The sequence below is a fragment of the Lupinus angustifolius genome, chromosome LG11 (assembly GCF_001865875.1).
Source record: "Lupinus angustifolius cultivar Tanjil chromosome LG11, LupAngTanjil_v1.0, whole genome shotgun sequence".
In the NCBI taxonomy this organism is placed as follows: Eukaryota; Viridiplantae; Streptophyta; class Magnoliopsida; order Fabales; family Fabaceae; genus Lupinus; species Lupinus angustifolius.
In genome coordinates this window covers 34758865-34773099 of record NC_032019.1, presented here as the reverse complement: position 1 = coordinate 34773099, position 14235 = coordinate 34758865, and the positions used below count along the sequence as shown (strand labels likewise).

General features: G+C 32.5%; 1 protein-coding gene across 1 annotated transcript; it reads right to left on the bottom strand.

Annotated features, from left to right (window-relative positions):
- Positions 1720–11581, bottom strand: LOC109361338 (cyclin-C1-2-like). The gene is made up of 10 exons (XM_019606795.1): positions 11418–11581; positions 9081–9176; positions 8876–8982; positions 8413–8452; positions 7703–7747; positions 7028–7146; positions 6771–6885; positions 5192–5242; positions 3889–4036; positions 1720–2171 (listed from the first exon to the last, which is right to left on the bottom strand). The coding sequence occupies exons 2-10, from the start codon at positions 9110–9112 to the stop codon at positions 2067–2069; spliced, it is 762 nt and encodes a 253-aa protein (XP_019462340.1). The 5' UTR covers positions 9113–9176; positions 11418–11581; the 3' UTR covers positions 1720–2066.

Below are 14235 nucleotides of genomic sequence, written 5' to 3'. Positions count from 1 at the left end.
ATATATATATATAGCTCATGAACCATACAAGTCAAATTATATTCAGTTCAAGTTTGACTCATTTATGAAATGAGCTCAAGTTCAAGTTTAGCTCATTTAGTCCATGAACCAAGTTTGTTAAGCTAAATAACACATTGAATTTCGAACGAATACCGAGTTGATTCAATTTATTGTCAACCTTATATGAAAGATATTGAGATAAATTATAGGATGTGTGGATATAGTTAATAATAAAAATTCGTTCTTAAGTACATAATGTATTAAATATCTGTTAAAAATATTACATGTAGAACTTTAAATGACGCTTGTAGAATATTACAAGAAATATATTTTTTAAATGTTCAAAAAACAATTTTTTTAAAACAATTAAAAGCACTTTTAAGAAAATGATTTTTAAAAGTGATTTTAAACAATTTTTATTGAAGTTGTGGTTTTTAAAGAATGATTTTCTTCCAGTTTTAGTTTTAATAAAAAAATCAAATATATTCAATATTCATTCACCAAATCTATGAAAATTAGTCATATATGAATTGAAATTCAATCATTAAGTTTGGATATGAATGAATTGAATAATTTAAAATATGTTTTAAATGAATTTATATAGATTGGAGGATGACTTTTCATTCAAATCCATCGATACTAAATCTATCCATTTGCCACCTATAGTTAGTAGTTCAATTATTGGAACAACGCTTATTATACAATTACACATCCAAAAAGAATTACGTTAGGGCCAAATGAAGACTAATAGGCCCAAATGTAATACAATTAAACCTGTTTGGCGCAATGATTATAAGTTCCAGTAAAATGTTGTAAGTAAAAACAGCTACCAATGTATTAGATCATAACACTTATAGGGTATAGGTTTAATCTATCTTAGATATTTTCATCATCCTTTCAATTTTTTACTATGTAATGAGTTCCTGGAAGAGCAAGCAGTGAATGAATTCAGTTTTTAGTATAATTTTCTTCTCCTCATACAATTAATTCTGTTTTAAAAGTTCCTTTCATCATCTACAAGCCTAATATTTGGTACTTTTATTGAAAGTTGCGTCCAAGAAGGGCTATCTATAGGTTAAATTGTGGTATATTATCAAATATTAATAGGTGAGTGAAGCCACAAAAAGAGAAAGAGTTACTACTAGGTTAATGTTGATAGAATAAAAGTCACTGTGGACACCCTTAAAGGGGACAACAATGTTAATAGTGTTACATTGAATAAAATAACAAACTCAATGTGATACTTAAGTTATGAGACTCTTCTACCTAATAGACTAAACTTTTGGATTAAACTCTCCTCATGTACTTAAGTCTTAAAGGTTAGTTCTTTATTGAGAGGATATTGTTAATTATGCCAATAATATCTATGTGAGGTTCCAATAGTGGTGCTCGGTTTAACTTGGTCTGAAATGTCACTAATGCTATGTTTAATTTGGAAAAGAAAGTGAGAGAAGTAAAAGTAGAAGAAAAGAAAGTTGAAAGAAAACCTAGTAAGAAAATGGGTGTTGTCTTATTTGTCTAGGATGAAAGAAAAGTTGGAGGAAAAATGAAACGAAAATGGAATTTGATCTAAACTAATATGCATATAAATGAGTGCTCCCAACTTAATGGGATTAAGGCTTGGTCATTGTAAACTAGTATGGCCGAAATGGATATGAATCTAAAGAACAAAAAGTAAACTTCAGATTTCATTTTTTCAAGTAATTAAAAACCAAATGAAATCTTTTTTCTGATTTCCCAGCTACATAGATGGTGTTCTATTAAAAACCAAATGTATGAGACAATAAATAATAGATGACAAGAGAAGACAATATAGTCTTGATGTCATTCAGATTATCTTAACTAAATGGAAATCTCCTTGTTTTCCTCATTTGTTCATCCCTCCTTTTGGCTCTTAATAAGGCAGTTAAATTAACCCCAATATTACAGGTAATATTCAGAAAATGTCCAACTATGGAACATTTCATTGACAAGTTGAAGAGTATATTTTTTGTGTTTCCCTTTATGATCATGCAGTGAATGATGGGCATCTTTCAGAAAAAGCTATTCCAGCATCTAGTACAGTTTTAGGGCCTCAAGGCTAGCTTCTGCAGAGCAGCATTGACTCTATCTTCAGTGAACATTCTATTGTTTTCATAAAAATCAAGTATCTCCATTGATATATTTTTAACCTGTCAAAAAAGAGCATAAAAGGATTACCAAAGAGATTTGTTATTCTTTATCCTACAAATAAGTATTAGTTCTGGTGCATCATTTTCAAGACATTTGCAATAAAGTGATTTATAAGCTGCTAGAACAGCACAACTCACTAATGCATATTTTGGACCTCTATCATTACATTACACTACATCACATTAAGGAGCTACCCGAAAAACTTACTGACCCAGCCAGAATCTTATTTACCTTGACCATGTCTGTACTATGTAGTATGTACATCCTGCTATATTTCAGTAATAATATACAATTTATACATCTAATCATTTCATGGCAGAACTTTTACTTGAAAAATAACTTGATACTTCATACTGCTGACCCAAAGCTCACATTGTTCACATACCTAAATGTTAGTATAAGTTTTTAGCTTATACTTGGTTCATATCTGTCCTGTAACTATAATAATGAAATCATGTAACATAACATTGGAATGCATTTCTGCCCTAATACTTACAATGATTAAGCTCACTCTGTTTTTCAGATAATGTATGGGGTTCAAGTAGAAATGCCATTGCAAGAACACTATTGTATTTTTGAACATGCAGGGCCTTATTTTGCTGCCTCTTGTCCAAAGGAATTGTTAAGCACTTTAAGGAACTGGTGAACTTTTAGTATCATGTGAAGGTTATTGGTCTATTTATTGGGCGGGTGGAAGACCAAGTTTTGGAAGCTAATCTGTTCACGGTTGTAAATGAATCCCATGGGGTTATATGGCTTTTGGAAGAATGAATGGGTACAAGACGGGCCAGGGACTATAAAGGCAATTCATGTAACTTTGCAATACATCCTCAGCAGGGACAGATCCAGAAACCCTAGGAGGGAGAGGCCGAATGAATAAAAATAGACACACATGTAACTACAGGTACTTTTTTAAAGATATTTTATGAAAGAATATCACACATATATATAAATATAACTAGTTGTACAAAATATATGTTAAATGGAGCCAAAAATATACACAAGTATATGTTAATATCTACTAAATATTTTTGAACTCATTTTTTATCAAAAAATACCACATATATACAAATAATATCCAAAATATATGTGAGGGAGGGATCCCAAAGATCCATCCTGATTTACATGACAAACAAAAACATATTTAGGAGGGACAGGCTCGGGACCGCGATTACCCTCCCCTCCCTCCGTCCCTGATCCGAAGGGCATTATATCTAATTTTGTTTCGGACTTCAGAGAGTGAGAGACAAATTGTTTTTGGGTAGTGAGGTGTGTGCCTTTCAGTAAAATATTTGAGTTGAGTTCTTTTGCCTCGAGTATGGTGAAGCTGTGTTACTTGATAAATTCCTGTGTGATCCCATGATTATGGGATACGACATTGGGAGGAATTTTGGGTGTACTTTAGATGTGGATTTGAGAGTGGAGATAAGCCACTTTTTCTTATAGAAAATAGAAATAAATCATTTTTTTCTCAGTTTCATCATTCGGTAAACTTGTTTACCATCTTCGCCTGTGGAAGTAGGCAAAAAAGCCATACAAAATGTAAAGTTCTGTCCACTATTTTTCTCTCATTTTATGATTTTGTCCAATCAATCCTGTCTAAGTTATAGTTAATGTCATATTTATAAAGAAATTATGAAAAATGATACAATGAAAGAAAGAGAGATAGGTTAAGAAATATGCAACAGATGCTTAGAAATGCAGTGGAATACTCACCACGTTCATATCAACGTGAAGTTCTTCAAACCAAACAGTGGTGTCTTTCTCCCTGAGTACACTAGCAATGTATATGCAAGCTAAAGCAATCAGATGTGGTGGATGTACAAGAATTAGGTCCATCTTGTATGTGTCATTTACAATCCCCCTGTTAGCATCAACATTCATGTTTATTGTTTTGCAAATAGAAGTTACAAAACTATGTTTCTGGAAAAAGATTCAGCTATCTACCTACTGAAGCAACTTAATTGAAAAATATCCTTCATGTTTAAACACAATAGAAAGACACTCAAACAGCAACAAGGGTAAAATTAGCAATCCCCACAACCATTTATGACAATGATATTTAAGCTCCTTTCATGTCTTTCATAACTGAGAATAGGGGTATTTGCGATCGGTTTGGATTGGTGTTTAGGCAAAAAGTCATCCGATCTGAAAACATAAATAATATGCGCTTTGGATCGGTTTGGTTGATTTACATTAAGACATCCAATCCAAAAATTATATTCAGTTTCTTTTTTAGATCGGTCTGGATCTGAATACCCCTAACTTAGAATGTCAAAAACAGTGTACCATCATCCTTTATCGTTATTATAGCAACCTTATGCATTAAAAGATAAACAAGTTATCATTCTAAGCTATGAAACAGCTCATAAGAAAATGTGGTTGATGAGTATTCAATAATTTAAAGCCCCTTCATGCTTTCTCTATAATCATAACAAACATATAAAATTAAAAGAGATATATATGAGTTGCTTCAGTTAAATTTTATAATATACAGGAATCCAGAGGGATGATACTGGTCAAGAAGTTTTTAGTCATATCAAACAAAACACCATGATTCATATGCAAAAAATGTCAATAATCAACACAACACTTAATGGTGTATGTGAAACGGTAATTCTTGAGTATTATAAAGGATATGTGTTAAGTGTTAACCATCATCTAAAACATCAAATAGAAACAAGGGCAAGCAAGTCTCAACTACCCACGTATTAGGCTACAAAACCCAGATGACCTATACTGTTTTTATTTTTCTTTTCCTTTAGAGAAAATAATTCATCAAGAGATAAAAGTGCAAATACATGGTGTTGGTTCCTCATCCTCCGTGAATACGAATTTTAATCCCATAAGGGAAAACTCTAATGCTAAGAGACTATGGGTTTTCTTCATTTCGAATTACATATGGTCAAACAATAGAAGCAGAGAAAAACCTGTGATAATAAAGGGGAATTGTAAAATAATAAGAAAGGTAAACCTATTAAAAAAGTGTTCTCATTTGCTCAACAGGAAGGACTCTTACCAAGTTACTTGAGTCATGTTTAGATCATTCAGACCTGCATCCTGAAGCAACCTGGAGAATGATCATTATGATGGCAGTGAGAAATTAATGATAACATAATCTTAATGACAAAAATGTAGGACCAGTTCCGCCATCGACAATATTTAGTTAAGAAAATTGAAAGGACTATAAAACATGCAAGGAGATAGGTGAATGATAATAGATAAACAATGCAAAATTAACATCTCGGGGTGGTAGGTAATGAAATACATATCACACTAATGATCAAAATACGATTCCAATTACCATTTGTGCAGTGCATTTGTTGTATGTCATCTTTCATGAGCAATTTGAATGAGAAATAATAAATTGCAACACCAGAAGTGTGGAATACGGCCAAAAATTGGCAAACTAAATGAACAAGTACTTCCAAAATCAATTTTAACGTGTCAGCCAATAGTGACAGTAGCTAGGAAAAAAAATGTAAAGCCAAGAATAAAAAGGTTACAAGAATTAGAAATTGGTGACTTGGCTTGTCAGTGAACCAGGAGTAGTGAAACTGAAGAGCTACTAAAATTAGCAATGACTCAAGTCTGAGTGAAAGCAAGTGATAGGTACCAGAAATTATAAAGCTAGAAGATAGAGATTGAAATGAAAAAAGTGCATAGGGGAATAAAATCATTGATGAAAAACTGGAAATGTTTACAGAGGTGAGAACCTTCTGCCACAGAACAAAATTGCTCCTATAATGAGCTAGAGCTCACTACCTACATAGAATAAGTCTAAGAGTTAGAAACTAAGATATTAGTGTGGTTGTATCGAGTCTTACACAGGCAGTTAGGTCTCTGGTAGTCCCCTTAGAGTGAATTAGTCCCCTTAGAACTCACAATCTTTCTCGAACATTTCTAGTTTATTATTGTGAATTAGTACCCTCAGGGTTTGTCTGGAAGTGGAGTTTTGGAAGGGAAGGATGGGAAAGCTTGGGAGTTCTTTCATAAGTATATTTCATGGTTATTAAGTCTTTCCTTATTCTTCCCTCTATTGCCCTCCAAAAACCAACTCACAAACACAATCTTAAAGTAGAAATCTCAGAAAGCTTCTTAACAAACAACAGGCACCATATAATTAACAATTTACCACACAGCTATAGCAATCACCAAAAGCATTAATGAGCTCTAAGGCTATGAAGTGGTAACTTAAACTACCAGGCACTGCGCTTGCAGTTCTTTTCGTTTTAAATTTTCCTTCATTTTTTTTGAAGAAGAGGGCGTAAGTAAGTTCGGAGAAGTAACATTGATTCAATCCTTTGACTTTAACTTTGAAAGATGATGGGCAACATGAGTAAAAATAAGAAAGCTAATTGAATGGTCAATGAATATCTTCTGTATTGCTCAAAAGACACAGATTTTATTTCTGCCACTTTGGACAATAGACCTAACCTGTAACCTAATTATTACTAAACTGAAGGGGGAAAACACTGAAACCAAACATAGGAACTGCATGTTCAGAAAGGTCAAAGTGAAGTGGTACTTGTGCGTTTTGTCCTTACGGGAAGGGGTTTATGCACAAAAATGAATAACCAATCTTATCAAACACTTACTGAGATAGTGAACGGTATGGGTGGAATACAACCAAGTAAAAGTTAAGCGCTTCTAAGATCTTCATTTCCATTTCAAGTATGTCCTTGATTTCACACCTATACTTATCATCAGCATCTGAATACAAAATTGTTGTTTTCAGCACAAAAATGAAATGCAGTAGCAAGGGATACTCAAAGACGAATAGTTTACTTTTAAGATCAGAAGTCAACATGAAGCACAATAAGACAAATATATATATATGAAAACTACAGCTTACATAGTTTTTTAATGTAAAATACAAGTAACCGGGCCTGCAGTGTACTTTCTTCAGATTTTGATGCCAGGTACAAGCAGCTTGGAGCTACCAGGCGTGGATCATATTCAACCATACTCTTCCTAATAGCAAAAAAAATGAAATGGTTATTAGAAGACACTGTCTACAAAATGAATTGAAAGCTTTTGGTGTAATTAGTTTATCAGCTAGCCGGATATATAAATTTATTATTATTGTTGTCGTCATTATTAACTATTAGGTGAAGTATACTTCTTAAGAAATTAAAAAGTAGAATAATTGAGTGTCAATAAGGATATTAATAAGGGGAGGGTAAATGTTTTTTATTTTTGGAAACTGAAGAGTACAACCGGGAAAAAGGTGTAGCCTCTAACTTATAAGCTGAAAGCTGTCTCTACTAATCAAATAAGAGCTTAAAAAAGGCTTCCTTACCAAACAGCTCTAGTAACTTCTTTTACCTAAAAAATATAGTTGTCTAACTTATAAACTACTTGTCAAGCACAACTGATACTGCTTTAAATTTGCTAATTGTGACACTACTTCATAAATACTGCAAAAGAAATACAAGCTAAGCTCTAGCTAAAATAAGAGAGGAACTTCCAATCATTTCAGGAGTAACTTCTTCCCTCCACCAGAGACTTTCAAGTTTACATCACATACCTGGTGTAAACACGCCTCATGTATGTAATTGCAGTGGCAACAACCCTGAAAGATTGACCAACATATCAGAGATTATCATGAAATCTACATGAAATAATAAGCAAAACTTATTCTTGAATCTTTGATGTGATAATTAAAAATTCAGTTCCATTGCTTGACATGCCAAAAAAATTAAAACAAAAATTAACAATACATAAATCCTTTTAGATACTTTAAGTGGTACTGATAAAATTGGACTTGACTCTTGTACAAAGCTTTTACACAATCATCTAAACTTTACAAGGAAAGGTAGGGGTTTCATAAGTTCCTCAATTTTTGGTACTTTTTCAAATTTGCAGTACAACCAATGTCATACGAGTATGAAGGTCATATCTTCCTTAAATGCATTCAGCCATTAAACATGATAGAAAAGTGCTTACATTTCAAGAGGGTGGGAATAGGTCACGCCACCCATCAGGGGCCCATGGCATAGCCTCTTTTTGGCCAAAAGAGGCCAGGCCTATTTAGCAAACAAGTCAGGATTTGGCTTTTGAAAAAGCATATTTATTATTTAGTTATGCAGGCTGAGTCAGTAACAACAAGCAATGTATAAATCTTTCTCTCTAAGTAAGTCATTGTACTTTCTGTTTATACACCCATATTAAGCTGCAACAGATTATCAGTATATAGATATGGTTGCACATATTCTTTTCAAGAAATACAGTTCATACCTCTGCCTAATTTTTACTTGTTGAGCCAATTTCAAAATATCTGCACGAGCAAGAAAAGAAAAAAGTACAAATTCAGTAAAACAAAATAATAAGAATCAAGCACTTCTATGGCAAATAAAGGATATCTACAGTAATAGTACCGATGACTTTACATTTATAAACATCTTTTGAATTTTAATCACAAGAGAAACAAAGAAAACCCGTAAAAGAATATTACTATACCTAAGAGATTAGCAATCAGTATAAGAAATTCCATTCAAAATCAATCCTTTGCACAAAAGCTTAAGGATATAAGTAGTGATTACAAATTCGGCATTGACTTCATATTAAGAATGAAAAGAATGATAGTAAAACGTAATAGCCGTAAAAATCAATTAGAGAAAAAATCAGTGCTATAAGGTGCATAAATACAAGTACAGTAGAGACTGAAGAAATAAAAACAGAAACACAAAAAAGAGCATACAATTAGCCATGTGAAACTTAATGAGCTTAAAATCCTCAAGGGTGACACCCTTTTCTTTGTCAAGTGGGTTCACCATATCAACATCTTCTTGATCCAGAAGGTTCTTGCTGAAAGGTACATAACGCCATGAAACCCAAATTAGAACATAGATGCAGACACTGAGAGGAGGGGGAATTATAAGAGGGGAAAAAGGAGAAAAACATACTAGTGAGATGATGACCAGAAATTGGCAGCCATTGCTTCTTCTGAGATCAGAAAAACTCAGTTAAATTGGAAGCAACAAATGGTGTGAAAAAATACTCCGCAATGTAAAGCAAGCAAGCCATTTAGAAGAGGAATATCATTATAGATCAATGGCAACTAAATGTTCTTCTGCCTTTCATTCAATTATTATTAGCGTTATTGTTGTTACTATTATTCTTGTTTGAATATAGAAAATATCTCAATATATCCCAGTAGTATCTTGGTACATTTTAGGATATCTTAGAATATCTCTTAGGATTTATTTCTTATTTATAATTTATGATTTGTTTTCTTGCTTAATTAGAATTCAGATTCTTTATTTAGTATAAATAGGATACGACTATTAGTATCCTCTATAACCTCACCACATCAGATTGATAATTTAACAATTCTTTTCATTGTTTGCCCACTAAAATATTAAAGTGCAAATTTTGCATTATACATTAAAGGAGAACTTCACAAAACAAGAAGATTGAGAGCTAAATGTGAAAACTAATGGGTTGTTATATGATGGATGTTTACAAAATTCTAAGGAATTTGAAATGCAAGTTGAATCCTTCATTTTGAAAAATTCTTTGTTTGGGTAAAACAAATAAAACTTTTTGTATCTAAAATTCCCTGTTTGGATAAAGCAATTCAGTTCCCTTTGTAAAATTATCTTTATTTATTTGTGAATTTGGATTTAGTACAAATTTTGCAACACAGAATAAAGATCATCTAATATTTTTATCAGTAGTAAACGGGGAAACAAAGAAGATAAAATAAATTCAAAAATTAGAAAAATCTACAGAAAATTAAAAGATTATTTATAATAAATGCTTGAGATTATGGATTTTTATGTGGATTCGTCACTATGGCAAAACCTATTAGCAAGCACAAAAGGCAAATAATGGCATTTTATTTTCAGGTGAAACATTATTTTGGTGCTTGAAAGATTTGGTGGCCACCAACTTGGTCCCTCAGAGATGCTTTCCAGAAACTAAATCCCTGAAAGAGTGAAATGGGCACCACTATCGCAAACCACTAAACCTACTAAGAAACAAATAAAACAAGATAACTCGAATTCCAATCCTGACCAATAACAAATCAAACACCAACATTATGACAACATTTACTAAGGCCATGAACTTGTTTAGTTGGCTTAGATTTGTGGATAGAAACTGGGCGCAAGGGTACAATAGCCAAGAACAAAAGTTGATGGCTTCAAGGAGCTCGTGTTATGAAAGTATAGAACTGGACCAGAATTGCAGAAAATACTAAGATGTTATTAATGGAACGATGAATCCACTGAACTCCCCAAGTATTTGAAAGACTAAGGACTCACCTCTCATTTATCTATTCCAATTCCTCAATGATCTATCTCAATTGGGTCGAATTTATTCTAACCCTTTATTCCTTATTCTCATATCTGACAGAAGGCAACTTATTTAACAGACAGAAAGATGCATTACAGTTTTACTTGTAATCACAGTTAATTCTAATCATGAATCATTGATTCTTAAGCATTTAAAAACCGAAGAGGTCCAAAGGAGAGTCATAGGAAATTTCATGATAGTGGACACAGCTAATACAAGTGTTGATTGCAAGAGAGCATTTGATGGAACAAACAACGGAAGAAAAACCCTAGGAAAGCATCCTTGTCAACACAAACAACGGAAGTTCATACATTTGATCGAACAAGTTATACGAAAAAAGTATGCAAATACATATCATTTAACATTATTAGCTAAAAAAACTATCTTTGGGATGAATTGCCGTGCTAGATAAAATAGATGAAAGCATGAGGCTGAAAAGATTATTTAAAACAATTTAGATAAGCTAGAAGAATCAAGCTTATTTGAAAAAGCTTTTAGATTTTATGAAACTAATCACATTTTTGTCATTTCACCCCTCCCAAATTAACTACCACATAAATACATATTAATATATTAATCTATAAAAAAACAACTTTATACCCCATAACAAGAAACTTGTTCATGATTTTGTATGATTGTAGTTAAAGCCACTTAAACAAACAGGACCCAACTTTTTTTTTGTACTACCAAGGGTATCCCTCTCCCTACGGGTAAGGAACTAATCCCTTCGGGGTAAGTGGTTGCCCATGCTAACAAGTATCACTTTCAGGAATCGCTCTTGACCTTTTACTTTTTCTGTGGTCTAACTGTGTCTTACACCACTATACCAACGCATTGTGGTTAAATCATATCAAGAATTGACATGTATGATTGTAAATCCTCTTTTTCAACCTAGAAAACGAAAATCGATGGAATAAAATAAGGAACGAGATAAATGTATGTACCTTGAGTTGATCGGAGATGAGATGATAAAATCAGTGAGGCGGTTGATGTGGCGGCGGAGAGCGGTTGGTGGCGGAGTATGTGAGAAAAGACAAAAGCAATGTTGAGAATCGAGGCGGAAGAACAAAGAGACAAGGAAAAGTGCAAGGGATTTTATTGTCTTTTATATTTTCATTTTTAACGAGAATGATGCCTACTTCGAGAGTAAGTTTAAATTTAATTATAGTCATTAATTCTATGATATTTAATTGTTATATATATTTATTAATTCAAACTATTGGATTTTTCTATAATTAATAATTATGATGGAGATAATTGAAAAACTTACTAATGATAGAAAAATTGGATCCCTTTTAACAATTCGATTAGACAGAAAAAACGAAGAAAAAAATTTAATTAAGTTTTCCATCATGGAAATGTGTTTCTTTTATCTTAGGTTTATAAGTATTTTTATGAGGTTCTAATCATAATTTCTAAATATTTGGTATAAATTCTTTGTATAAGTGTGTTGTTATCTAGTGATATAGCTTGTAAAATTCCATGCTAATAATGTTATTGTGTAAATATGTTTATATATCATAACATATTAATATTTTGCGAAACGGATACGAGTAACTACTACGCGTGCCCATTAATGCATGAATAAGAGAAAAACAAGTTGAAGAAGAAAGAATGATAAGGAATGAAGAATCAAAACTCTTCTCATTGTATTTCATTATGTTTACAAAGTATAGGAATCACCCTATATAAATACTACATCTATCAAAAGAGAAGGAGAAACATATTTACAAGGACTTCTACGACTAGAAGTCGTGTAAGAAAAAGGAAAAATGGAAAAAGTTAACTAGAAATAGAATTACAACTACTTTCAACATCCCTACAAGTTGGAATGTATCAAACATTCCAAAGTTGAAACAATTGTGTTGAACATCATGTATACTCTAATATCTCCTCTTGCTGGTGAGTGAATCTTCATCTTCCAGTCTTGAAAATCATATTGTGAAGCAGAAATGACGCTTAACTACCATTTGGCATAAGCAATTTCATCCAACAATAATGGATGAAAGAGAGAAAAGAAATAAATCTTAATTTTGATATGAATATGTTGCTTCAATAAGAAAAAATTACACACTAAAAATAATATCGTGTGTTTATGAGAAAGAGGGGTAAGAAAAATAGAGTATAGAGAAATGAGAAATGAGATAATTGAGGTTTAAAAGATGAAGAATACGAAAAGAAATATGTTCAATAAATGTGCATATTTTATTATTGTCATTGCTCACACTCTGTGATTTACATTGAAGTTTCCAAATCTTAAAGCAATCTCCACAATCTAGAACATACAAGGAGATATAATGCAACTTATGTTGTGGTAATGGAATCTTCTTGGTAGGAGTAGGAATACAAATCATGACGAATCTTTCTTGAGAAATTTTTAGAGAAGAATAAGAAAGATCAACTGTATCTGAAACATCATGTTGATTTCGACTTATTGTGCACTTTACAGGAATTCTTGTGAATCAAATAACACCATACATCCACCATATACATCAATTGATCTTTCTAACAACCACCCTTTTGGTGAGATACTATAGAATTTAACAAAGTTACTTCACTTGGGTGCCTTGAGTTTTTGCATCTTGGCGAATTTCTTGCACTCATCTGAGGGAAGGTATGGTGCAAACATACAAGTTGGTGTGCATCTTCTCTTCAACAACTTGCAAGCAGATCTTCTACAAACCGAACAGACATGTTGCATTTGTTGAATCATGCCAAGTCCAATCTGCCTTGTGGTAATCTGCCATGAATATACGATTTTGGAGGATTCTTTGAGTATGTCAAACAACCCAAGAAATTGAATTTCTTCTTGTTTCTCTATCATGCACAAGATGGAGGAGGAAAATGATGAAATGGAGAAATAGAAGCGTAAGCGAAAGCCATCAAAACAATAATTATTGCTCTGCTACCATGTTAAAATTGTAGGAGTCATTAAATAAATCTTCTTGGTGAATCAAGAAGTATGAAAAAATGCATGAATGAGAAATAAAAACTTGAAGAAGAAAGAAGGAGAAAGAATAGAGAATCAAAATTCTTCTCATTGTATTTCATTATTCTCATTATATTTACAAAGTATAGGAATCACCCTATATATACTACATCTATCAAAAGAGAAGGAGAAATATATCTATAAGGACTTCTACTAAAAGAAGTCATGTAAGAAAAAGGAAAAACATAAAAACTTAACTAAAAATAAAATTACAGTTAACTAGAAATAGAATTACAACCATTTTCATCATGGAGGCCCTAACATGTGGATTGTTTGACTTCACAATGTTGCTCTTCTAGGGAAGCATGTTTGGAATATAGTGCAAAACAATGACAAGCTTTGGGCTACAATTGTGCATGATAAATATTAATATTGGGAGTCCATTTTGAATGGTAGAGAAAAGCTTGTGATGGTTGTAGGATGAGACTTCGGGTAGGTCTAATGTCCCTTTTCTATAAGATTGGATATATAATAAGCCTTTTTGTGTGAACGTTATTGGGTGTATATTCCTAATTGTTGGGTAGACATGGTGGATTCAAGGGGGAGTAGACCGGAAAGTGTGTGGTATCCATACTTGAGGGGGAGATTGTTGGTTTATTCAAGTGTGAAGTCCCATATTGGATATGCAAGAAAGAATGAAAGAGTTTATAAGTAGGAAAGACCCATGAAACTAATGCCTTAAGGTTTTGGTTCAAGACGTGGTGTCTCACCTGTGATTCAATAATGTTGTTACTATCTTGTCGATTAATTTGCATTATAGGATATCCACCAAA

Excerpts from the sequence above, each read along its gene's own strand:
- LOC109361338 (XM_019606795.1), bottom strand. The coding sequence starts at position 9,112 with ATGGCTGCCAATTTCTGGTCATCATCTCACTA. Across the intron at positions 6,886-7,027 it reads ATTTTACATTAAAAAACTAT|ATGCTGATGATAAGTATAGG; the intron begins GTAAGCTGTAGT and ends TTTTGTATTCAG. Across the intron at positions 4,037-5,191 it reads AACATGACTCAAGTAACTTG|GGGGATTGTAAATGACACAT; the intron begins GTAAGAGTCCTT and ends TGATGCTAACAG.